This window comes from Cryptomeria japonica, chromosome 9 (assembly GCF_030272615.1).
Source record: "Cryptomeria japonica chromosome 9, Sugi_1.0, whole genome shotgun sequence".
Lineage (NCBI taxonomy): Eukaryota > Viridiplantae > Streptophyta > Pinopsida > Cupressales > Cupressaceae > Cryptomeria > Cryptomeria japonica.
The window spans coordinates 724,730,976-724,756,555 of NC_081413.1; the positions used below are offsets into that span (position 1 = coordinate 724,730,976).

The following is a 25,580-nucleotide window of genomic DNA, read 5'->3' on the forward strand; positions in this document are numbered from 1 at the left end:
TAACTGGATGTTGTGTTGACTTGTTTTTTATGACTACGTCGAACACAGAATAAAGTTACCTAATGGTCACTTCACTCTCTCTTGATCAAAGTACAATTGCATGCTAAGATTGCAAATAGTTCAAACAATCGACTCCAAGGTTCTTTTATGCTACGGACGTGACTCAGTTGGCTGATGTGTTTGCTGGTAATCCAAGGGGCCTTACGTTTGCATCTTTCTTTCACTTCTTTGTTGTGGCTGGAACTCCATCATCAGATATGGCAATTTTGTGATGCTTCTGCTTCAAATGGACTAAAATGAACTGAAAGTAAAAGGGAAAGGTTTTAGAAGGATCTAAATCTACTCCTAAGTGCAGTGATAACAATGAATAGTACTTTGGTGGATAAATTCCAAATAAACCAAGCTTCGCTTCGCCAAGATCAACTACAATTCCGCAAGAACCGGTGCAATCTTCTGGGGATGCTAGAGGATTTTCAAATCGAGAAAGAACATTTGAATACCCAAAAAACGGCGCAATCCAAACGACTATCCACAATCGAACTTAGCACAAATTTAGGGAGCTCAGACTAACTTTACATTGCAACTTACAATCAGCAAGATGCAAAAAGTATGAACCGTGGAAATTCATCAGACACCATTACATTCTCCATTGAAATCAAAGTGCTTTACTATTTCTAATCTAAGTGAGGAAGGTGAAACCATGCAAGTCTTGAAAAATAACTTAAGTGGACACCATCAGAGAACAATGTTTCATTGTTATTATCTCAAAACTTATCGCAACAATTTCATACAAAGCTCCCCCCCCCACAAATGAGGGGGGTCACCCCTTTATATAGGCTTCAAGCCCTGGCTACATTCAAAACCCTAATTAGGGTTTTCTCTAAAAGATTCTCCACTCAAGATGCAACAAGGTGGGAATCTCCAGTTAATAACCCCATCATGCCCATATACAACTAATTCCAACCGATTACAATTAATTACATTCTAGAAGTGCCCACTATGCAATGAATGTACCCTCATGCAAAAATCGCCCATGATGCCATAAATGCACCATCATCTTCTGAATGTGACGGCTGCATGCAGAAGGAATCTGTCATAATGCCATAAAAGTGACAGCTGCATGCAAAGTGATGCTTCATTAATTCAGTGTCTGTTGACTCAGCTGCCACTTGGTGGAAAAACCCTGGAGAGAGAAAAACTTCAAGAGGGAGAATCTCTGACGCTGGAAGTATTTTCTTGAAGTTTTTGAACTTGCCTTGCTCTGGAAAAGATTTTCAATGATTTTTCAACATCTCCTATTTTTTTAGGAATTTTGCACAAATTAGGGTTTCAAGTCGAGGAGGAAGAGAATTCTCCTACGAATCCAAATCTGTAAAACTTTTGAAATTTGGATGTGATTTGATGCCCGTGAATGGATTTTTCAAATTTTTCCCTGGGGGGGAAATTTCTTTTTTAGTTCATCGCTAATTCCTTCCTTGCCTTAGAAATTTTATCTTCAATTCATCCTTGGATGTGATTTCTTGTTGTGGAGGAATTCTCCTTTGGAAAGAAATTTGTTCCTTACCCCGAGGAAGGAAATTCTTCATACCTTAGCCAATTTTCATGATTTCCAAGAACATTATCCTGAAGGAAGAAATTTCAAACACTTAGTCAATTTTTCACCTTTCTTGGAATTTCTTCTTCTTGGGTGCAATTCTTCCCCGATGAAGGAATTCATCTCTTTGTGCACTGTCCATGAGAAGATCATTTTAGCGCACTCCTGTGTTCCTAGGCGACATTTTACACTTGGTGGTGAATTCTTTCAATTCCATGGATTCCTTGCATCCCTCTATCTGGCACTCCTTCTCTCACTTGGGCGCTAAAATGCCTTGGTCAAGGACTCTTGCAATTTGCTTGTTTCTCCATGCACTCTTCATTCTGGTGCCCTCCACAAGGTTGGGGTGGAAATTCCTCCTCAGGAAGGAATTCATTGTTTTGTGAATTGTCCATGTCTTCTTTTCAACATTCCTATTTTTTAGGGATCCTCCTAGAATTTAGGAGTCAAGTTCATTTGATGGAGAATTTCATTCTGATTCCGAATCTATAAAATTTTCGACACTGTCGAGATTTGGTGTCTAAAAATAGCAAATTCAAAAATTTGCCTGAGGGGAATTTTGCTTTTTATTCATCCTTGACTCCTTGGATTCCATGCCTTAGGCAAAATGTCAACTTTTAGTTTGGGCGCAATTTTCCCTATGCCATGGATTCATGGATTTTTCCACCTGCCCTTGTGTGACCCATGTTGGCGCCCAACTGCATACTTGGGCGCAATTTTCACTATGCCATGGATTCATGGATTTTTCCACCTGCCCTTGCCTGACCCATTTTGGCGCCCAACTACATACTTGGGCGCAATTTTCCTCTGGCCAAGGATTCATGGATTTTTCCATCTGTCCTTTTGGAATGACTTCCTGAACCTTGGTGAATTTTTGAGCTTTCCATTTTAGGCATAGGCTTCCAGCACTTGATCAATTTCTGGCTTTCTCTGTCTGCTATCTGATTCTCCGGAATTAGAAATATCTGCAAACGCGTGATCCTCGTCGCCTTGTTTAACTGACCCTGCCAGTACCGACTTTCCAAAAATAGAAACCTTCAAGGTGTCAGCTTTAGATCCCTAGACAGGGTGCAGGAATGACTTACTATAAATAGAAACTTACTAAAAACAGAAATTACTAAAAATTGTAAGTTTGATTTTTGGCAAAATGACGACATTCTGGGACTCGGAAAAATCCTTAAAAAATAGGGACTTTCTAAAAATAGAAAGTTGCTCCGTTTGGGCTCAAATTTTACTAGGAGGTTCCTTGAAGGGTCTTGATTCTAGTTGTATGTTCAGTTTTCCCAAAACCTTAACAGGAACGCCTAAAATCTAGGACTGAAGGCAAAAACCCTAAAATTAACAAAACGAGTCCTAGACTTCATCAAATTCACCCAAACAAAAGGCAGATTTAATCAATATGACCCCCAAACACTTGCAAAGTAGAGAGACTGACAAGACTGTTGTGAAAAGACCCCAAAACGCAAGCCAAAAGACTGGGAGGGCCTAAAAAGTAGGGGGTCCCCATTTGCAATGGGGCAATGTGTGAAAACGTCACAATACGTTGCTTTTGCCAAATGGGTTTTGCCCCTTCAGTTAGCTCAATGGTGTGTTGTATTACCTTTGGATTGTAGCCTTTGAGCTCGTCATACGACCATGCAATCACTCCTATATATTCATCGCAGAAATGAATCAACCTGTCCTTATCATGTTGAGATACATTTTTTCCCACCTTGAGCTTCTGCCCATCTTCGACTTGCATTTCGGTATAATCTCCCTTATCTATGGTGAATTTACTTTTGTCATTTGTTGCATCCTCGTAATCAAAAAGGTTTTCCAAAGTGATCAAACCTTTCGGGAGTTTATTTGATTTTAGCTGGATCACTTGATCGCCATATGCCTCGGTGACCTTGGGCTGTAATTGATCTGCAAATTCACCAGACTATTGTATGAACATGGCTACGTGTCCATCATTTTTGAAGACTTGCCAGTGTGTGTCATTATCTGGTATAGCTGGTCTGACGATCACCCGAACTGAGTGTTTATCCTCTAGCAACTCAGAGGCCGGATCAAACTGAGATCCTATTGAGGCCATACGATCAACAACTTCATCCTTCCTCCGAGGAATTCTTTGAATATTGAAAGCGTCGAAGCTCTCGATCAGATCCCAAACTTGATGGAGGTATGAACGCATGTAGACATGCTTTGCAGCCAATATTCCCTGGACTTGTTGCACCACTAGCTTGGAATCTCCCAAAACTCTTAGTTGTTTGACTCCGAGACGTTCTGCAAGACTCAAACCATGTACTAAGCCTTCATATTCTGCTTCTTTGTTAGAACAGGCAAATTGGAGGTGGAAAGAACCTCATAATCTGCTCTCTGGAAGGGGATATTAGGCAAATGCCCACCTCGAACTTGGTTTTGCTTCTTGCACCATCGAAGTGCAAGGTCCAAAGCTTAAAAGTCAGTTCTTCCTTTTGCTTTTCCGTATCTTGTGGATCTTTTGACACTTTAGGAATAATCTGATCTTCATCAAAGATCACATATGTTCCAATCTGAGTGGCATGATAATTCCCATATGGGTTTGCATCTATGAATTCATTGAGGAAAACTTCTTGCTTTGGAGACCAGTCTTCAGTTATTTCTTCATCTTCTGATAGTTCTACGTACTTCATTTCACCTCCTGAAATGGATGTATGGGTAGCTTCAAAATTGATCATGGTGTCGTCAGCTACATGCTCAACATGCAAAGGCTCGGACAATATCTTCAACTTGGCCCCATGTTTGGTTCTAATGATAAGGTGAGACCAATCTAAAGAGAGATATCCCACCACTTTTGTGGTAAAGTCTCTGCACAAGCAAAGGCCGAAAACAGGGGGAATATCGGTGATCGCTACCCTCTTGAGCTACAGTGATACTAGGACAATCGAATAAAGTGAGTGGGAGACTTTTTATAATACCCACAGTCTGGACTCTGATACCATCTAACTACATGACTCCTCTATTCACGGGCTCATATTCTAACTTCAAAATCTCTGCTATTTCTTTGGGCATCATAGTGGTGCTAGCACCGGAATCAATCATAGAGTTATGGAGTAACTTATCCCCAACAATAAGAGTCACCAAGAATGGATTGGGTTTCGACTTACCTTCCCTTATGTTGGCATGGGCGTCTGAGCTTTCATTGGTAAGCACTGCAGATATTCGTGGTTGGTCTCCCAACTTAGGACCTTTATCTTTTTTACGCACAGAGCTGGCTGAAGGCTTTTTTGTTTCACCAAGCGCTTTTTGTAAGCGATTTTTCTGCTCCAAGATAGCAAGAATATCCCATAGAGACACGTTTGCAGGAGCTCTCTTCAATTGTTCTACTACATCGAGAATTGTAGGTACAAGAGCTTTTGCTTCTTTAGCCTTGTACGGTATGAAATCTTTGGGTCTCTGGAAATTAGAGACCATCATAGGCTACTCTTCAGATCTCTCCATACTTGCTTTTGGCTGATGTACCACAGGTTCTCCTGTGAACCGACGTTTTGAGTGGAGGTTATAATCGGACTGCACTTGAGGCATTTTTGAAGATGATGCGGGAGCATCGTTTGTGAGTATTGTCTCTTCATCTTCCATCCATGAAAAGAGAGTGTGGTTTGGAGCAATTTCAGCTTCTTGCATTGAATTTGGCGTGAGAGATCTATACCAATCTTGGGATTTTCCCTTAAAAGAAGCTACGAGTAATCTCAATGCCACATTTTGTTGTGTGACATTATGTATAGTGCATATGTCGGCTACATCCTGCAAATGTTCCCCTGGAGTTTTAGAGTCCTCTCCGATGAATTTTGGCAATGCTTTTAATGTAAAAGTTGGAATGACATCCCACTGAGCGGGAGGAATAGGTGCAATAAGAGGACTGCCACTATTCCAAGTGACAAAATTCTTTTGAGGCTGTGCTGCCATTGGTACAGGAATTAATTAAATTAATTTCCTTCTAAAGTCATAAGAAAAATCTTCAAAAAAATCAGTGGTATAGTTCTTTGTATCAGCCCATGTATTGATGCTATGATTGCATTTTGCACTGGTTTATAATAAGATTTGAAAGGGGTTTTTGGCTGTAGTTTGTTTAAATCAAGTTTCTTGAGGTTGCTTGAAATCTATTTGACAAAAATGTCAATCTATTGTTGACTTGTTTTTGATGCTCCACTTGACATAGATTGCTGTCTATAGTCTACATTTGGTCCTCACATTTATTTCACATGTTATTTATGACATTAATAGTTGTTCTCATTGAAGATTCATGTGGCTGATAACCTTTATAACAAACTGAAAACTCAGAACAGCAGTTTAAGACCTTGAAGGACATTTGTTTGACAATATTCCTTGGGTTGAAATTCACCATAACCACACTATTTTGACTGAAGGATATTACAGTGGTATCAGAGCGGTTTCCTGCCATCCTGTTGGGGAGGTACAGAGAGAAGATGGATTTCGACAAAACCACTATTGATTTGATAAGAAACTTGCAAGCTTTGATGAATGATCCGGAAACAAAACATGGATTTCTGAGAAGGTTTGGGAAATCGGAAAGGGAGGAAATTTCTCAACCTACAAGTGATCATGGGAAAGCATTTATACATGAGCATAGTATAAGCAGGAATGGAATGAGAAGAAAAGGTCTGTGCTTCTCTTGTAGAGGTCCGTGGGAGTTGAATCACAAATGTATGGATGAGAGGATGGTTAAAGAGAATGAAGTTCATGTGTCTTCAACTAATGGGGAAATGTCTGAAAATAACGAGGTAATAGCAGCTACTTGTATGACGTCAATTAATGATGAATCTTCCAAAGGAAGCAAAGAGGAGAAGGGTAAAATTCTGATTTTGGACAGCAGCTGTTTACTTCCTCATTCTTATGAGATTGCTACTCATATACATGGAGGAACTTGTGAAGACAAGTCACCAAGTGTTAGCTCACCAAATGCTAGTGTTGAGGGTGAAAATTCCAATAGAGATGCACTTGTGAAGCTTGAAGAAAATGACAGGTATGCTGATGACAGCAGACACATCTTCACTTCATCATGAGAATGATGATACCTTGGAATCATCTATAGATGATACTCAAGAATTGGGAGTTAAAAATGAGCTTGGAGGGATGAAGTTAAATCATAAGCATTCTGATTTTTTATATCAGACTTGGGTAGATGTTGACCCTCTTCTTAGTGGAGCAGCCACTAGAGTTTTGACTACAACTGATGGAGGAGACACTTTGCAATGGCATGATATCATCATGGATTTGTTTGAGGACAGCAGCATTATGTTCTATACTTCTCACGAAGTTGCAGACCTTACACGTGGAAGAATTGATGAAAATGAATCTACAAGTAAAGAGGATGAAGCTTGCATTGAAGAGGTACTTGGAAAGGGTGAATGCAGTACACAATGTGGTGGTATGTCTTCACTTTCTCATAATATGGCAACCTTTGATTGTGGAAAAGGAAGTACTATGGTTAGTACACATGATGCAAGTAGAGGACATAAAGATTTTGAAGATGCATCTCATTTCAGGCACTTTGGAGCGGCTGATATGGAGCAGTCCCAAAGGTTGATTGATGGATGGCTAGAAAGGGCAAAACAAGCCAAGTTGTTAGCTCAACAAAACAAGCTCCATCTTCAACACGTTCAGGATAGACAAAGCTTGATTAATTTTGAAGGTGATGATTTTTGTGATGACACTTATAGTGGATCAGCTATTCAAGAGTTGTATCCCTCTTTGGATTCATATGAGATGGCAGCTATCTACTTGTTGATTGGTGATTTAATTTTCCTTGATTCTGCATGGTTTAGTGGCTGTCATGTTTTGTTTTCCCGTGTGCTTTCAGATTTGGCATGGTCTACATCAGCTATCCAGTGGCACGAAGGTGTGCGGGAGCATACCTATTTGATGTGGAATGAGTATGAGATGGATTCCTTTGATTTACAATGGATTGATAGATTGGTTTGGGATTCGAGTATTGTCAGGGCCGAGGCTTATATTCCTATGGCATGTGATGAGATGATCAAACTGATTCAGCAAATACAGTTGGCGTTACAAGAGCTTTGGCATGTTGACAAGGACATTACATAGTTTTTCATTTGGGATCCAGGTGGTGTTATTCTACAGGATGTTTGGTTGAGCAGCAGTGATTGCTTGGGGACAAGCAATTTCAGAGGGGCGGATTGTAATGTCCCCGATTTTAGCCTTTTGGCTAAAAGGAGGTATAAGGAGAAATTAATTAAATTAATTTCTTATAGTCATTAAATAAATTAAAAATTAAAAAGTGACTTAAAATAAAATATTAAATTATAAAGTCACTTAAATAATAATAATAATGTGTACCTACCCTCTTCTAGAAAGAATCTCATGATGGGTTGTGAAAAGGATAAATAGAAGGGGGTGATGATTGATTAGGGCGATTGGGAGATTTGGATTTGAAATTGAAGAACTGATGCATGGTGGCATTAGTTGAATGTCTGAGGACGCAAACCTTCAGCAAATTGAGGAAGGGTTGGACGAAACCCTAGCTTCTTCTTGAGAGTGAGGAGCACTTAGCTTCTGATATGGATCATAAGGAGAATTTGCTGCAGATCTCAGTTGTATTTCAGATTTTCAGATTTGGAGAGATCATTTGGTTGAATGCATATTCTTGAGCAAGAGTAGACAGCGATAGTGTTTACCTCACTGGGTAAACAGGAAGAATACAGAAACTGAACAGCAATGTACAATGCAAATATAAAAGAAGTACCAGCATAAGCTTTCCATTAATGTCAAAGGATGTTCATATTATATCCGTCGTTAACAATACATTACATCTGACACGGCTAACATTACATGTCTCAACACCCGAAGGTGGTACAATATATGGCTGCCGAAGGGGTGCGACCCAACCGTCGCGACTCCAACTACCTACCCGTCGGCTAACTAACTATTGATAATTAACATTATTAACTATACACTTTTTCCCGATAACATCATCCCCCCCAAAAAAGAAGTCGTCTCCGACGACTAACAACAAAATGGAGACAATGTAATATAAATACACAACCAAGTGGAAGTCAAGGAGGAGGCTGAGGAAGCGTCCCTGAAGTCGAAGGGTGAGATGCAGGTGTCTGGGCCGCCAGGCGGGTCTCATCATAAGTGCATCGATTTTGAGTTCTATTGGTACCAAACTTCATTGGGAGACATGGCGATCTTTTAGGGAACATATTTGGTGGTGATTTCATGACAGTTCGAGCCCAAATCGAACTTAGATCAGAATTGCACCTGTCTGTCCTAAACGCTTTTTTGATTCATATCTTCCCCCACATGCATCGATTTTCACAAATAAAGATTCCAAAATTTATTAGAGGATGAGGCGATGTTTTTGAGGCAATTTATTGAGTGTTTGGGGTGTCCATTTAATTACATTGGAGAAGCCGAAGCTGACAGGTCCGTCCTCCCTGAACTCCATCGATTTCCATCATTCAATGCTCATAATTGCTTAAAATCATATGGGGAGTTAAGGCGCTGTCCTTCTATTTGGAACCGAGTCATTTGGAAGGAGTTTTGAGGCACTTGAATGCAGATTACATTATGTTCTCAGATCTGCACTTGCAGCAGTAATGGCGGCTTATGACATAGCTCAAAAATGCACGTTGGAGCTTCCATAATGGCAGATGTTGATTGATCTTCATTTCCTCAATCAAGCGAATGCAAATCAGGTTCTGGAGCAACTTCTTTCGTTGTAACTTTGAGTTGAATGCTTCAGTTTAATGAATGCCCTATGTCTTCAGAAAAATCAATGGTATAGTTCTCTGTATCAGCCCATGTATTGATGCTATGATTGCATTTTGCACTGTTTATAATAAGATTTGAAAGGGGTTTTTGGCTGCACTTTGTTTAAATCAAGTTTCTTGAGGTAAATCTATTTGACAAAAATGTCAATCTATTGTTGACTTGTTTTTGATGCTCCACTTGACATAGATTGCTGTCTATAGTCTACATTTGTTCCTCACATTTATTTCAGAGGTTATTTATGACATTAATAGTTGTTCTCATCGAAGATTCATGTGGCTGATAACCTTTATAACAAACTGAAAACTCAGAACAGCAGTTTAAAACCTTGAAGGACATTTGTTTGACAATATTCCTTGGGTTGAAATTCACCATAACCACACTATTTTGACCAAGGGATATTACAGTTTTGTGTTCCTCCTTGTACTGCTGTTTGGACAGCTACTAGGAGTGGTAGTAATAAGCTTGGATCCAATGCAGTTTGGCTTCTAGTAATAGGTCTATGGCTCATACACCCTTTCTTAAATAAGCACATAAGGTCCCACCTGGCATGTCAGAAAAAGAACTATTGATCGTTAGAATTGCTCCCAAGAAAACAGCCTTCTGGTAAACTCAGTGATGGGGACCTGCGCGTATTCACTGAGTTACCTCTGGGGTTTTAGAAGTCACTGAGTTACCTCTTCGTTCATTGGGGGGAGAAAAGGGGAATAAAGAAACATAAAAGCAAATCTACTTTAAAGCGATGCACGAAATTGATTTTAATGCACTAAGGAGCACAAAGAACTTCACATACATGTCATTCTGAGGCCCATTCAACAATCTACATGCCCAGAACACTGATCAAGATATAATCAAGGATCCTTTTAGCATAAAGCAATATATACCATGCATCCACTAGATAACAAATGCTAAAAGATAGTTTAATCAGCAGAGTATTAAGCATATATTTCGAAAGTTATGTCAGAATTTCAAAGATGAACAAAAAACTATTAATGCACATTGAAAAACAGTAATCATAGAGGCCGCAGGCACAGTTTGATTATCCCCTCTTCAAAAATACAATCACAGATTAAAGGTTCAATTCCTATCTGGAATACTTGTCTATATCTTTTAAAATAAAAGTTCCGAACCCTTTGCAAGACAAAAATTGCCCTTCTTATAAACCAGGGCCTAACAACCTAGAGCTGAGAAAAACATAAAAACATCTCCAAAAGGTGTCCCTGGCACTTCCTTCGCGTTCGTGGCAACATCAAAAATCTGCAAATGAAACTGCTCTCGGCTTCTAGCGAAACTGCATCCGTTGTTTAGTTATTCAGATCAAAAAGGATTCCCCGATGGTTCTTCTGAAACGGCCCCCTTTAAAAATATCCAGAGTACAGTTCCCAAAAAACAGTTAGTAGCTAAATGCAAAACAGCCCCTGCCAACTAAAAACGCGAAACCCTTTGGACCACTGCTACAGAAGACACGTGGCAACAGGAGGGAAAGAGGATTGGGCTCTGCAAACTGCGATCTCATGACCTCCTGGGGAGCTGCCATGTATCACGATGTCCTTCTTGGAAAACCATGGGCCCAACCCCTTCAGGTTTGTAAAACAAAACGCCACGCGTCGGGAGCGCGTGACTTATCAACAAGGCAAAGAAAGGGGCCCTAGGAATGTGCGCCGTGCCAACGCATGGCGGGCACGAGCCAACCTTTTCAAAACTGGGCGTGGATAAAGTCCACACCTTCAATGAGACTTTTTGTGCTATTTAACTTAGTTAAAACTCGCACTTCATTCTTTTCTATTTCAAATAACTGTTCCTTCTAGTCAGTCTTGTGAAATCCAGATTTAAGCAATGCTATTGTGTTTCCATTAGAGTCAATGCAAATATCAACATTTTCTTCTAAAATATACATTCCCATAGAGTTATTTTAAACAATTTCTTCTAGGTGTTCTTTTTCAATTTCAGGTTCTTCATCAACATCGAAAATTTCTGATGTTGACTTCTCTTCTTCATGCTTTATTGTCAAAAAGGGTCTCAATTTTTCTTACATAGTTTAACAAGATTTTTAATTAACAAATGTGCAGCTGGAGAAGTATTTTGCTCTTGCCTCATACCAGCCAATAAAATGGAAAATAAATTGCTGGGAAATATCATCACTTTCATTCAATGCCAAAGCCATAATTATTTGCATAGAAGTCACAACATTTACTGCATGATTCACACTAATAGAAGCAGAGAAACGTTGAAACATCTTAAGAATAAGGTCTTAACGATCAAGATAAGGATATCAATTTTCCACAATCCTTACTGTTTCTTGCTGTTGTTTCTAGATTTGATTGTGTGTTTTTTTGCGTCAATGTTTCGGTGTAATATCCCACTAATTTTTTTTTTGATTTTTTAGACCAATAACAATTCATCCACAACAATTAACCTGTTAAGGTTAGAGGAATAAACCAAAACAACTGAAAGGGAACCCTTCCACCTTTTGTTCACCGAGAGCCCAGACTGGGAGGGTGAGCGCATACGGTGTTCCGGGGATCGTCAGCAGCAATAATCAAACTGAAAATTACAATGCATGGGCGGCAAGCCAGCCCCTTCTGCTTATCCAGCAGGATAGAAACCAAACTCTTGGCGGTAAACCGACCAAGGAGAAACCACAAGGAATTGAAGTACAATCACTCTACCGCGTATTTCAGTGGGAGGACATTACATTAAACAATCACTCTACCGCACATTTCAGTGGGAGGACATTACATTAAACAATCACTCCACCGCATATTTCAGCGGGAGGACCATAGCATTAACTTATCACTTGACCTCTTATTCAGCGGGAGGACTGAAAATTACAAATTTGTTGCATATCAGGCGGCAAGCCAACCTCTTCCACTTATTCAGCGGGATGAGAATTACAAAGATAGAACTGGTTAGTAGTACTACTACCTAACCTTACAATAATAGAGATGATAGAAGGAGAGTAATGCAGATTTCTACAATAAAGATATAAATTTCTACAACCAATCTGCAGGCTGAAAGTACAGACCAGCAGCCTAGAGAAATGCCAAAATACTCATAACTCCCTCATTTTACATCCAAATCAGCTCAAACTAGTCCCAAACCCACCGTACATCATATGCAATGGCAACCAATCAAAACAACACCCCAAATAAACCCTTATTTAATTTGCACGCATCCCAATGCAAGGCAGAAAACCCACGCCTAGCCTAGGAATTTCGATTTGGCATAATAAATTCAAAACTTAAACAAACATGCTATAAACTTACAAAGTTTATCGCTAGTGCTGGGAAGGAAGATAGGGCTGATACCCATAACTGTCAGTCGCTCCAGCAGAGAGGTGTGAGCAAAAATGTGCTTCAGCCACAGGCAAAAACAGCAAGTTTCCATAATCACTTCAACACCAAAATGTCTATGGCAAACTCTGAGAATGTAGAAGAATACAATGCACAGCTAGGTACTGTATTTCAAGTACGAAACCAGGTAGCACTAGGGAGACGCACTCCGAAGCCTCAAGTTCTGTCGCCAAACCGGCAGCATAACCTTACAAATTTTCAAGATATCCCAAATGAGAGCCCAAGGCTCTTATTTATAACTTCTCACCATTCAAATTCAAATGCAAATTCCACTTCCCATTTGCATCACATTTCATCTTCATGTGGACCCAGTGTAGCGCCCAATGCAAGGTCAAACCTCACGCCCAAGACTTGGACCCACGTTAACCACTTTTGGCGAAATTAGAGATAAGTTATAAGAAATATACCATCTTCCTCAATATTTCGATCTCTCTCTAATAAAAATGAATTTGCCAAGAACTTAGGAAAAATAGGCATTAATCCCAAGTTATAATAAATCAGTCGTCAATAATCAAATTGATTAAATATTAACCTTAGGATAAGGAATTAATATTCAATTATTTCGCATATGGCTTTGGTACTGATTATTAACACTGCTAGGATGAAACTGAGTTGGGACAACCACCAAACTCCTGCAGAATCAGAACCCTGTCTACTGCCAAAAATAGAATTGTGCCACACTGCCACTTACTAAAAATAGTAAGTCAAGAATTAATGCTCAGAAAAGCATGATCATCGCGTCTAGAGGCAAAACATGGAGAACTTAGTAGGACAGTAACACCAGAATGGTCATTCCCTGACTTACTAAAAATAATAAGTTCTTGTTTCATCAATGCCAGACCCTCATTCTTCATTCCACCTAGCCTACGGGTCTCAGGAATAGGCTAATGGACCACTGAAAGAGCATCAATGAGAAGGGGACATTACATTCGGATCTCACTTTATGATCCATATTCAAGATTTAAGAGAGCTCAAGGAGTAGAAAATCATATCTACTGTGGATAAACTGTGATCTTCTATTGGTTTATTGAGGTTTCTTTTTTCTGTTAACGTTATTGTTATTTTTTCATTGTTGAAGGATTTTGGAAGTTCTTCTGGTTGTAATGATTATATAAATTCATGTGTTGAGGTTTGAAGCTTCGCTTGGAGTTTTCTACTTTAAAAGCTAAGGATATGCCTTCATGGATTGTTGGATATTTGGGATCAGAGAATATTGAATATAGGTTCTAGTCCTTATAGACACACAAGTGTTTGGAATGTTTCTGGGAAGTTAGATGTTCTTGGATCTAAGTTTTGTATTGTCTCACAATACTCCATGCTGGTGACTGTTCACTTAGTGCTAGCACTTATTTAAAGGTTTCTAAAATGTCTCTCTATGATGCATGTGTTTTATATATGGTACCTCTTAAGTTTTTTAATGTGTCTCTAAGTTGTATGCTAATCTCAATATTGGTTTGATTATTATTGACCATGGAACTATGGATAAATGCAGATAAAATTTCAACTATTTTAGATTGTGTTACTTGGTATCAAATAAGAAATGGTGTCATGTTATAACAGGTATTAAAGAATGTAGATTGGCCAGAGCAGTTTCCTTTCAAGAAAGAAGGCTTTGAACGTTCTGATGAGTATGTACATCACATTTTCTTTTGTACTCGTATCACGTTGGGCTTTACCAATGAAAGCTAATTACTCAAATCCATTTGGGAGACAATATTTTTTCTAACAATCTCTTTCAGAATATTCAAATCCCAGTTTGGAGTATTGGATATTCAAGTGATTAGAGCCTTTGGTTTCAATTATTCCATTGAAAGGTTTATTACTACTGTTGGCTAGTAAAAATAAATGTATGATTTTTTAGTTTTCCTTAAAATTTCTTAAATGATATTGTGCTATACTATGAAGCTTCATGTAATAGTCATGGCATTAATAAAGAGTTATTGATTGATGGTAAGATTATTTTTCGCATCTCTTAATGCAATACTTACGTAAATGAGTTGTTTTTACAGTTCTAACTTTGAATTACTTGCTTGTATGTTTTAAATGTCAAAACAGGAAATTTAAGCTTCGATGATCACTTTAAACAAATTAATTGACAATTTTTAGATGAAAAGTGCTAGTTAAGGAGTGTTGCACTTTCTTGAATGAATATGACTTTTTTCTTAATGGACTTGCTATAAATGTTTTGTAATGTGTAACCCCAATATTTTTTCTAATTTGTTTGCCAATATGAAGGTGTTTTCTTGCCAACTATTTGAGTAAGTTATTGCTTTTTGAAAAAAGAGGTTTACATTCATTCCTTGTGCCATTTCAGAATGCATGAAGCCAAAAACAACAAAACTCATAGATTGCAAATTGAAAGAATAAACATTCAACCAAATTTCCAAAGATTGAAAATACCTTATTCACAGCTTCCAAAAAATACTTGCAAGTCTGATTACAATGGATCAACTATCACTCTAATTTCTGCCCAAAACTCCTTTGAATGAACAGCAATGTTAAATCGACCCTGATGGGTGATAGTTCTGTGCACACTTCAAGGGTGACTAGACATATTTTGGTTGAAATCTTTAGAAAATCCTTCAATCCTAACAACAGATAATTACCAATCTTTTGACATCAACTTTGAACTCAGATTTCTAAACCTCAAATGAGCAGGAGTATAGCGCACCTGCAAGGGGCGATTTTCCCTTTTAAAAAATAAATGTTGCAATTTAAACCCTTTATAGATGCTCAGATCTGAAAGCCTAGGTCTGGAGAGCTGTTTAAAACAAGACCCATCACCAAATTCACCTCAGACTTTCCTAGTCGAGCATTTGGGTTGATTTTTTCTTCCTTATTTGATGGGTGCTCGACCAGGAAGAATTTGTAGGAAGAATCCACAACAACCAAACTTTGCAAACACTTATTATAAGACAACACATTGAACTGGAAATAATTGGCATCAAAAGGACTGAGAAATCTTCATTGATTCATACTGAAAATCTCAAAAACACTTCACAAAATTACTGTCATCAAATACCAAGCTTATCCTCTGAATGAGAGTAACTGCAAATCACCCTGGAGAGATATTTTACCATTGGAGATGATGATCCCAATGAAGGTTTTTGTCTTCCAAGAGCTTTTGCAAAACCCTGCAATTTTCTTCTTCCAAGTTTTTACGTGCACATACAACAAACTGAATTAAAAATCCCTTTTAGAAAGAAAGAAAGAAATTTTTTTAACGCCCACAAGGCTAAACATTAAATAGCCTATGTGACATTCAGCCTTGCCATCTTTGACTTTTGCAATTTAGTTTTTTTTCTATACAAGATGATGATGAGCTCCACCAATTTTTCCAACAAGCCCCTCCCTAAAAAGGCTATATCAAGAACCAGCTGTCAAGATATTAACATAATTACTCCTGATGTCTTAGTAAGCATCACACTCCAAAATGAAGTGTCTTTTAGATTCAACTGCTTTAGAAGTGCAAGAAATATACACCCTTTCTTCCCAAGTTTCTTTCAGCCTTTTCCACCACCTTGTTTCGCATTGGAGTTGATGAGAGTTAGTTCTTAATTGAGCAATAAGAATTTTGACTCTCCACGGAATATAAGCCAAACACAAATTGAACTCACGAACAACATCAAATTACCTCTCTGACAAGATAGACATCCTCAAAGACAAGGACAAACACCGACAAAGACAAGGTCAAAGCCAATTGCATGCAAGGAAACCCTAATTTGGGGACATTACATGTTTTGTCATACAATTTAACCTATATCCTAAGTGTTTGGCTTGCTGCACTTGTTCCTAGACTTTAGGTATTAGTCCTTTGAGTCACGCTATTACTAGTGATCCTCATATGTTTTTAGATGCTTTAGGTATTTTTGAGTGGGATATTGCTATGGCTAAGGAGTATTCCTCTTTGACGAGGAATCATATTTGGGATCTTGTTGTCTTCCTAAGGGAAGAAAGTTGGTTCGTGCGAGTGGGTATATTTTACCAAATTTGTAGTAGATGGTTCTATTGATGAGTACAAAGGTCTGTCTTGTTGAGGGTATTGACGGCTCCAAGACCTTTGCTCCTATTGCCAAGATGGATTCTATTCATCTTCTACTTTCTATTGTTGCATTTGAGGGATGGTCAATGTATTAAACAGACATGAAGAGTGCTTTCTTGCATGATATTCTTCAAGAGAAGATCTATATGGAGTAGCCACTCTGTTTTGTGCAAGACTCTTCACTTGTTTGTAGGCTTTGCTATTCATTTTATGGTCTCAATCATACCCCTCGGGTTTGGTGTGAGAAGATGAATAGTTTCTTGCTTGCTTCCGATTTCACATGATGCCATTCCGATCTGATAGTTTATACTTAGAGACATGGGTAGGATCTACCGATTTTTGTGCTCTATGTGGATGACTTGATTCTCACAAAAAACTCTCTTTCCATGACTCAGAGTACTCAACGAGCTTTGTGGAGCATTTTGATATGACCGACCTTGGTCCCTTGCATTACTTCCTTGGTCTTCAAGTTCATCAGTCTTATAAGGGGATTTCTCTCTTCCAGTAGAAGCGTGCTCTTGATTTCCTCCAAAGATTTGGCATGGCTAATTGCTGTTAGTGTAGGTTTTTATTTTCTCTTATGTTAAGGAATATTTATTTTTCCTACACACATTATTAAGCTTGCTTAAGTTATATTAGAATGATTAGTATGAGGACATGTGGCATAATACTACATTCACACCCACATTTGGGTGGTTGAATGTCACAACCTCTTTTGGATTTATTTGCCACCTCCCTATAACCATTTCTTCTCTTTACTTGAGGTGGCATAACCATGTTTTTGACATTTACCAAGTAAGTAAAACTCCCTCCTATTTTGGGCTACAAGGAGTTATTATTCTTCTTGGTTTTATTTGCCCATATTTTTCTATATAAACAAGTCCTCACCTTTCCCTATGCTAAGTACTGAGAAAAGAACACTAGCTCAGATTATGAGTCCAGTTCAGTGCTAGGAGAGTGTTGAGTTTTGTTCATTTCTAGATTCTTGTCTTGCTTTCCTTCAGTCATATTGATCTTGGGTGGCTTCACAGCTAAATCTAACAATTGCAAGCTTGCCCCTACTCCTTTTCAGTCAAGTGTTGTGTTGTCTACTAGTTGTATCGCTCCTTCAATTGATGCTACTTTGTATCAACAATTGGTTGACAGCCTTTTGTAGTTGACCCACATTTGTCCTAATATTTCCTTTGTGGTTGGACTTGTCTCTCATTTTTGTCAGGATCCTTATGAGACTCATTGGAATGCAACCAAACGTAACGTGAGGTACATCCAAGGTGCTACACAATTGGCATTCACTACACGTCAGGAGCTTTTTAGATTCTAGGCTTCATTGATTCTAATTGGGCTGGTGATGTCAATGATTGGAAGTCTACTTATGGCTTTGCCTTTTGCCTTGGTGGTAGTTTGATTTCATGGTCTTGCAAGAAGCAAACAACTATTGCATTATAATCAAGAGAGACTTAGTATTGAGGTGTAGTCTTGGCTAGTTAGGATGTTGTTTGGATCTTTAGTTGATGGCTGAATTTGGCTTTCCTTCTTATCATCCCACTACTTTGTTGTGTGACAATCAAAGTTCTATTCACATATCTTGTAACCTAGTGGAGTGTTAGTGTACCTAGCATTTTGAGATTCACATGCACTTTATCAAGGCAACTCATCAAGGATGGTGTTTTTAGTTTGAAGTACTTGCTTACAAAGTAGTTGGTTGCAAACATCTTCACTAAACCTTTGGCATCGCCTCATTATCTTTAGTTGTGATTGATGCTTGGGGTGAAGTGGGGGGTATTCATGAGTCCTCCTTCCTTCACTTTTCAGTTTTTCTCTCTTTTTGGAGAGGAGTTTTCTTTTATAGGGTTTTTTGATCTTTTTCTCCATTTATGATAGATTATTTATACATGGATAGCTCATTTGTTCTTATTTTTTGAGACCCATCTTTTGTATTGTTTTCCTCCTTAAGTTGCACTTTAGGGGGGTGTTGGTGTGAAAAAGGTTATGTACCTGTTGATGTGTGTTTTATGCACATTCGAACACAAAATAAAATACCAAAGTATTTTACCCCCTCTTGAACAAAATCACCTCGGATGATAAATGTCTGATCAACTAAAATGATTCCAAGGTTTCTATGGCCAGTTCTTAACATGTGGGCAACTCAATGGCTGATGTGATTTGTTGTTTTCACTTGGGGACTTACACAATTGTTCTTTATCAAACTCATGATTATCATGGACATGAACAGGTTTTGCCAATAATTTATGATTTTGCAATTGTAGCTCTTGATCTATTCTGACAAAGATTTTCAAATAAATGCAAAAGGGATGAGGGTTTAGGAGTTTTAATCTAAAACCTACAATGCAGGACGTAGTGAATGATTCAATGAAATTCAACTAGGCAAGGTTTCACCATCAAAGAACAATTTAACACATGCTTAGTGCAATCATCTAAGGTAGATTTATAGACGTTCAAATTATTACCATCAAGGCAATGCATACCAATGGACGAACAACAATTGAAGTTAAGTTCTATTCAAATTCCAGTTGACCACACAAGGCAAATTTACAATCAGCAAGAAACCTAGTGGTATAGATTATACGAATTTCATTCAAATGCATTCAACACTTCTTTCATCCAATCTAAAATACTTGAAACAAAATTCTAATCGAAGTTCTAATCTAAATTTGGAGGCAATGAGAACCACCAATGCATACAAAATCTAAACAAAACCACCAAACTTCAATGATTGTATTCAAATTTGCAGCATATAGGCGTCAATTCTCAACAATATCTTCCTTTCAAATGAGAGGCAAATGGGTTTATATAGAGTCTCAAATGTAATGAATGGCCAAGATTCATTTAGAATCAAGGGCCAAGATCATGCCAACACAACCCTAAAATAACCCTAATTAGGGTTTGCACAAAAAGTGGAAAAAAAGAAGGTCCAATAGGATGACATCTAGTTATCAAGGAGGGAATCTTCTAGAAGATTTCGGCCTGCATCCCTCTCTCTAGCTGCATACTCCATGAATCTGGCCAAGACTGAATTGGGTTCCTCCACAGTGATGCTGAGTAAAGCTTCATGTTGCACATCAATTACATCCAAGGCATTGGAGCAAGTATTAAAGACACTGTCCCAATTCAGCATAAACTTCTACAAATTGTTGATGTGAATCACAAGAGAAACCAAATCATCCATCTGACTCTTCTTCAAAGATTCTAATTGATTGAAGTAGATAAACTTCATCTTTTCTTTCAGATCTTCTAAGTGTAAACTATTGGAAGCATGAACATCCATTCCCAATAATTCATCAATAGATGTAAGGATCTTGGATTGAATGTCTTGGATCAATCCTTCCATCTGCGTGCAATCCTGTCTTGCATGATCATAAGCGGATTTCCTCATTGCCAAAGAACTATACCATACCTGGAAATCATAAACATCACTTGCATGTACAACTCCCTCTTGGATCAACACAGGCATTGAGATTCGCTTCAACACTTTGAGGCGAGGAATTGTCTTTTCCTATACTGGTTGGAAATCATCCCAAACTCCTTCGATATACTGTATCCTGAATATGAGCATTGACGTCTTCTCAAATGCTTGGACAAACCTAGCTAGGAAATCATTCGCTTGATTTGAAATATCCTCAATCCATTTTCCAACTTCCTGATGTGCATTCCTTGCTACCTCATAATCAAAGGGGAATCCACGATCCACAACAATAGGTGATACAAAAATAGGATCCTCATGCCTTTGGGAGTTCATCCCTTCAATGTATTCCTCGAGTTTCCTATTCTCACTCAAGCATATCCTTCTTCTCAATAGTTATATTTAATCGCGCCTCAATCGCCTTGGCAGTGTCATTCAGCTCCTAGAACTCTTATTCCTTTGTAGTAGGCCAAGGTTAGTTGTGGTAACTTGATAATCCATAGGAGTGACCGCATCTCTGGTCTTATCACCCATTCGGACAGCCACCTGTGCAATACGCACATCTGCATCATCTCTAGTAATCTTCGAGAACACCTTAGCCTTATTCTTCTCCTTTTCTTTGTCTATCTTGGCTAAAAAATCATCAAATCTTCTATGGGTTGTACCCCTATCATTTTCTTCTTCTCCATGCTCTACAACAACCAATTGGGAATAGTAGAAATTTCCATCCCATCTTCGAGGCTCATGTCCCGATCAAGTCCTCTCAAGGCTGAAATAACATCATCATTTGTATCCTTGTCCTTAGTCAAATGACTCAAATCCATCATATTGTTGCCCAAATTGACCTCCATTTGGATTGTAGGAGATCTTGGCTGTTCTTTGTCATCATCTTGTGGTGCCGATTGTGTTGTAGCATGCAACTCCTGATTAATCTCCGATCAGATTTCCGTATCGGAAATCTGTCTAGACTCATTGTCCTTTTTCTGTTATATCATTTTCTCTCACTGATGAGGAACTCGTGGCGGATAAAGGAGTGTTAGACTTGTGTTTCTTCCGTTTTGATTTTTGACTAACAATCTCCTTGCCTTTCACTTGCGATTCTCTAAGCATACCTTTCCTTCTCTTGGGAGCTTGACTCTCTTCATCATCATGTGTCCTTACATTACTGATTGTCTTTTTGTCATCATTGAGGGAGGACTCCTCATTTCTCATCTTCTCATAGGTAAAGGTGACCTACTTCCTTAATTCATTGATATACTTGTCCACCCATTCCTTGGAGTAATCATTCACTTCTCTCATCAACACATTCAAATCCACCAACTCAGGTTGTGTCCAACTGGGTGACAAGATAGGACTGTCCTTCTCATTTATGTATTGCGGATGGACATGGTCACCATCATCTTGAACATGATTTGGAATGGAGAAAAGATTACATTCTTATGAAGTCCATTGACATATGAGACCACATCCTCTTCCTTCCTGCGACCTCATCCATGAGATTAGCCTAGTAGTCCTCGATGTCGATTTTGTGTACAAACTTTTCTCCCTTGATCTTTACAATTTTTTGGAATGGATCGAATAGATTGCTGCTCTTATAGGTTCCAAGGTGATAGAACTCTAGTTTCTCAATGATTGAATTTGTTGCGGCCATGGTGTGGGCTGTGGCATACCTCCAATGTCTTTCCAAGTGCAATTGGAAGAGTTATCCATGTTCTATACTTCTCCTTTTGGAGGAAATCATACTCCAAAAGTTGTCTCACTACCTCAAGTAAGATCATCTTGTTTGTCAGATACCTAGGGACCCTGTATGACCTTTGGATTGAAATCCTTGAATCCTTATGTATGTGAAGGTAGGAAACTGTATATACCACGATTCGTACTTCTCAACAAGTTTTGTTGCCTCCTTGGACAACCATTTGTGGATCCCACCTTGCAGCAATCTCATGATGTACATGGTGAAAGCATCGTTCACCCTTTTTTAATGCTCAATCTTGTGCATATGGAGTTGCGGATAGCACTCATAAACTCTATATTGTCTTGGCCCATTCTCGACTTCGCCTTTGCATATCAGTCCCTTGTACACAACAAATCTGGCTAGTGCGTATACAAGGTAGGAGATCATGTTGAATGTTCGCATTTTCTCCAAACCTCTCAATTGGAAGTCGAGGTTATCACTTATTATTTTTACCCAGTTGATCACTATTTCTCTTGATATATCTTCAATAAAATAGAACATCCAGTTCTCAAACAATGCCCCTTGAGGTGCTCTCATTACTTGATTGAGTAAAAATATCAAATCACAGTATTCATCTTTGAAGTCTGAAGACAGAAGCCTCTTGGGTAGCTGTTGATGTGTCTTTTATACACATGCGAACACAAAATAAAATACCTAAAGGTACCTTATCCTCTCTTGAACATACCGACTGCTGAAGATTTCGCCGAAGGATCAATCGAGGCAACTCCAAGGTTCTAATATGTAGGTTCTCTACGTGTGGATAAGCTCTTGTGGTATGATGTGATTATGATGGAATCACAAGGGGACTTACATTTGAATGCCTGAATGTTTGATTTGCTGGAACTTGATCATCTGATATTTCAATTGGGCGATGCTCTTTGTCCTAGGCTAACTTGAATTGAAAAAATGGCAAAGGACGAAGGGTTGAGAGATTCTATTCTAATCCTAAGAATGCAGGAAGATGAGTGAATGATTAGATGGAATCCTACCGAGCGAAGTCTCACCACAAAATGAACAATTTGACACAAGCTCAGTGCAATCTTCTAAGGACGTTTCAAAGATTTTCGAACCATTACCACCAAACATTGATCACTATTCAAGTTAATGCATAAACAATGACTGTAGGATGATTCGAGGTTAGGCTCATATCAATCCAGTTGACCACACAAGGCACGCTCACAATCAGTAAGAGGCTAGTGGTATGGACTAAAGGATTCCACACAAGTACATTCAACAATTTTTTCCATTCAATTTAATTATCTACCATCTAATATGAAGATCTAACAAGAAACCATGCGTATTGCAAGAAACGACACATTTCACCATTACCTCAATGAAAAAATGAAATTTATTTACAATTTTAGGCAACAATCTCTTGCCTTCTCTTCCTACTCTACTCTAATTGCTATTGAAGCTTCTATTCTTCTATCCTATTCACAAACTATTCACTATTAACCCTTTACAAATGGGGAGCCGGGGCTTTATATAGAGAACCCTTTACAAACAGACGGCTCTGATTGACTTAGAATCAATGGCTAGGATTACAAGATAAAAACCCTAATTAGGGTTTGTTACAACAAACTTCCTTAGCCAATGAGAAAATTACATTCCAAGAGTGAGGACCAATAGGGAGCAGGGGTAGGTACACCGAAGTTTGTGCCATCCCCGATGAGTCAGGTACATTGAATTTGGACATGTTGAGGTGGACCAATCTGACCGGAGGAGCAGTGACTGGGACGCCACCTTGTCTAATGCTTGTGACTTGGTTGATCCTCCTCTGTCTTTGATATGATGAATGATGTACTTCCTTTGCTCCCAAGTGCTTGATGAGGCCTTCTTATCGTCAAGTCTTCCTTCTCTGGTAGCATACCTTGCCTTGAAGTGCTGGCAAAGCCTTTCTTTGTCATCTTGTGATAGAATGAGGTCTTGAGGCTAACTTGAATTCCTTGAACACCCCTAGTCTTCCAACGCTTCAAAGCACCTTGAATCCTCCCTTTTTGCATGTGGAACGTCCTTGATGATGATGGACTGGAAGAGGTCGTTCTTGTCCTGGCCTGGTCTTCTTTCATCTGCAAAACAAACCATAAGATGATTAAGGACACATAATAAATTCATTCTAACATAGCATTTTCTACCTTAAATCATTAACAAGAAGACATCAAAATGAAGTTTGCTCAAGATTCTTCCCAGGGACAAGCCCTATAAGAATTTCGCTCTAGACCCTTTGGAAGGGTCAGGAGCGAAATTTGCATTCCTGGCCAATTTAGACCTCATTTCATCATTTCATAATCTCACAACTAGCCCCTTTGCCTAGCTCAAACAGGGTGAAAAATAGGTGTTTCAAAGGATCTCGCCTTGGACCCTCTGGAAGGGTCAGGAGCGAAATTCTTGACTAAGCTCAAATTCCATCATTCTCCACTCCAAAATGCCTCCCAAGACAAGCACATGCTATCCTTCTCTCTACCAAGGCTTAGGAATTCATACCTTGACCTTCATCATGGGCAAACTAGGTGATTTTGGGAATTTCGCTCTGGACCCTCTGGAAGGGTCAGGAGCGAAATTCAAGTTTTAGATTTTATCCTTCACTTTCTTCATTCCAATTCACCTTACAAGGCAAGAATATCTCACTCCACCTTCGACCATGCCATAGGAATCAAAGTTTTGGCTTCACACAAGGAGAAAATAGGTGTTTTGAGGAATTTCGCTCTGGACACTTTGGAAGGGTCAGGAGCGAAATTCAAGTTTTAGGTCTCAATTCTTCATCTCCTTCACTTCAATTCATCTTGCAGGGCAAAGTAACATCATTTCAACCTCAACCACGCCTTAGGACTCAAAGTCCTGACTTGACACAAGGAGGAAATAGGTAGTTTGAAGAATTTCACTCTGGACCCTTTGGAAGGGTCAGGAGCAAAATTCATGTTTTGCTTGTCTTCTCCTACCTAGCTCCATTCTTTTCACTTTGTTTCCTCTAGACTCCTTCATTTGAATCCACTTCTCAACTTGGCAACATTTGCTTGATCCTAAAAAGGCTTGAAAAGGAAAATTCGCTCAAAATCCTAGCCAGGGACAAGACCTATCCAAAATTTCGCTCTGGACCCTTTGGAAGGGTTAGGAGCGAAATTCATGTTTTAGCTCAAAACTTGCATTTTTGGTGATCAAAAATCATTCAAAGGTAATCCAAAGGGCTTCTCTCACCTAGATCTAGGCTTGACTTAGCACAAAATTTTGAAGGATAAGATGGATTTTAGGGTTTTCGCTCTGGACCCTTTGGAAGGGTTAGGAGCGAAAATCTTGTTTTAGGCTTCTTCCTCCATCGTTTCAACTTGAATCAACTTCAAAAGGCAAGAAAACACTTCTTCACACTCATCCAAGCTATAAAAACACAAAGTTTGACTTGTCTTGCAAGGAAAGTAGGTGATTGTAGAATTTTCGCTCTGGACCCTTTGGAAGGTCAGGAGTGAAAATCTTGGTTTAGCTCAATTCCTTCAAATTCAATGTTTTCTTAGCAACTTGAAGTCATTCCTAAGGACTTCTCCCCTCACAATTCACCTTAGTCTGCACTAGGCTTGGCACAAAATTGGGAAAAAAGGTGGTTTTAGTGAAATTTTGCCTTGGACCCTTTGGAAGGGTTAGGAGCGAATTTCCATTTCTAGGACAAAATC

The 25,580-nt window shown here is 38.8% G+C and overlaps 1 protein-coding gene across 2 annotated transcripts in view; it reads left to right on the forward strand.

Annotated features, from left to right (window-relative positions):
* LOC131067423 (uncharacterized) overlaps positions 1 to 25,580 on the forward strand; it is a 109,069-nt gene that overhangs the window by 26,109 nt on the left and 57,380 nt on the right. For both annotated transcript variants that reach the window (XM_058002421.2, XM_058002422.2), the window contains exon 3: positions 14,281 to 14,348. In XM_058002421.2, coding sequence (XP_057858404.1) covers positions 14,281 to 14,348 — 68 coding nt within the window. The remainder of the gene's footprint in view (positions 1 to 14,280; positions 14,349 to 25,580) is intronic.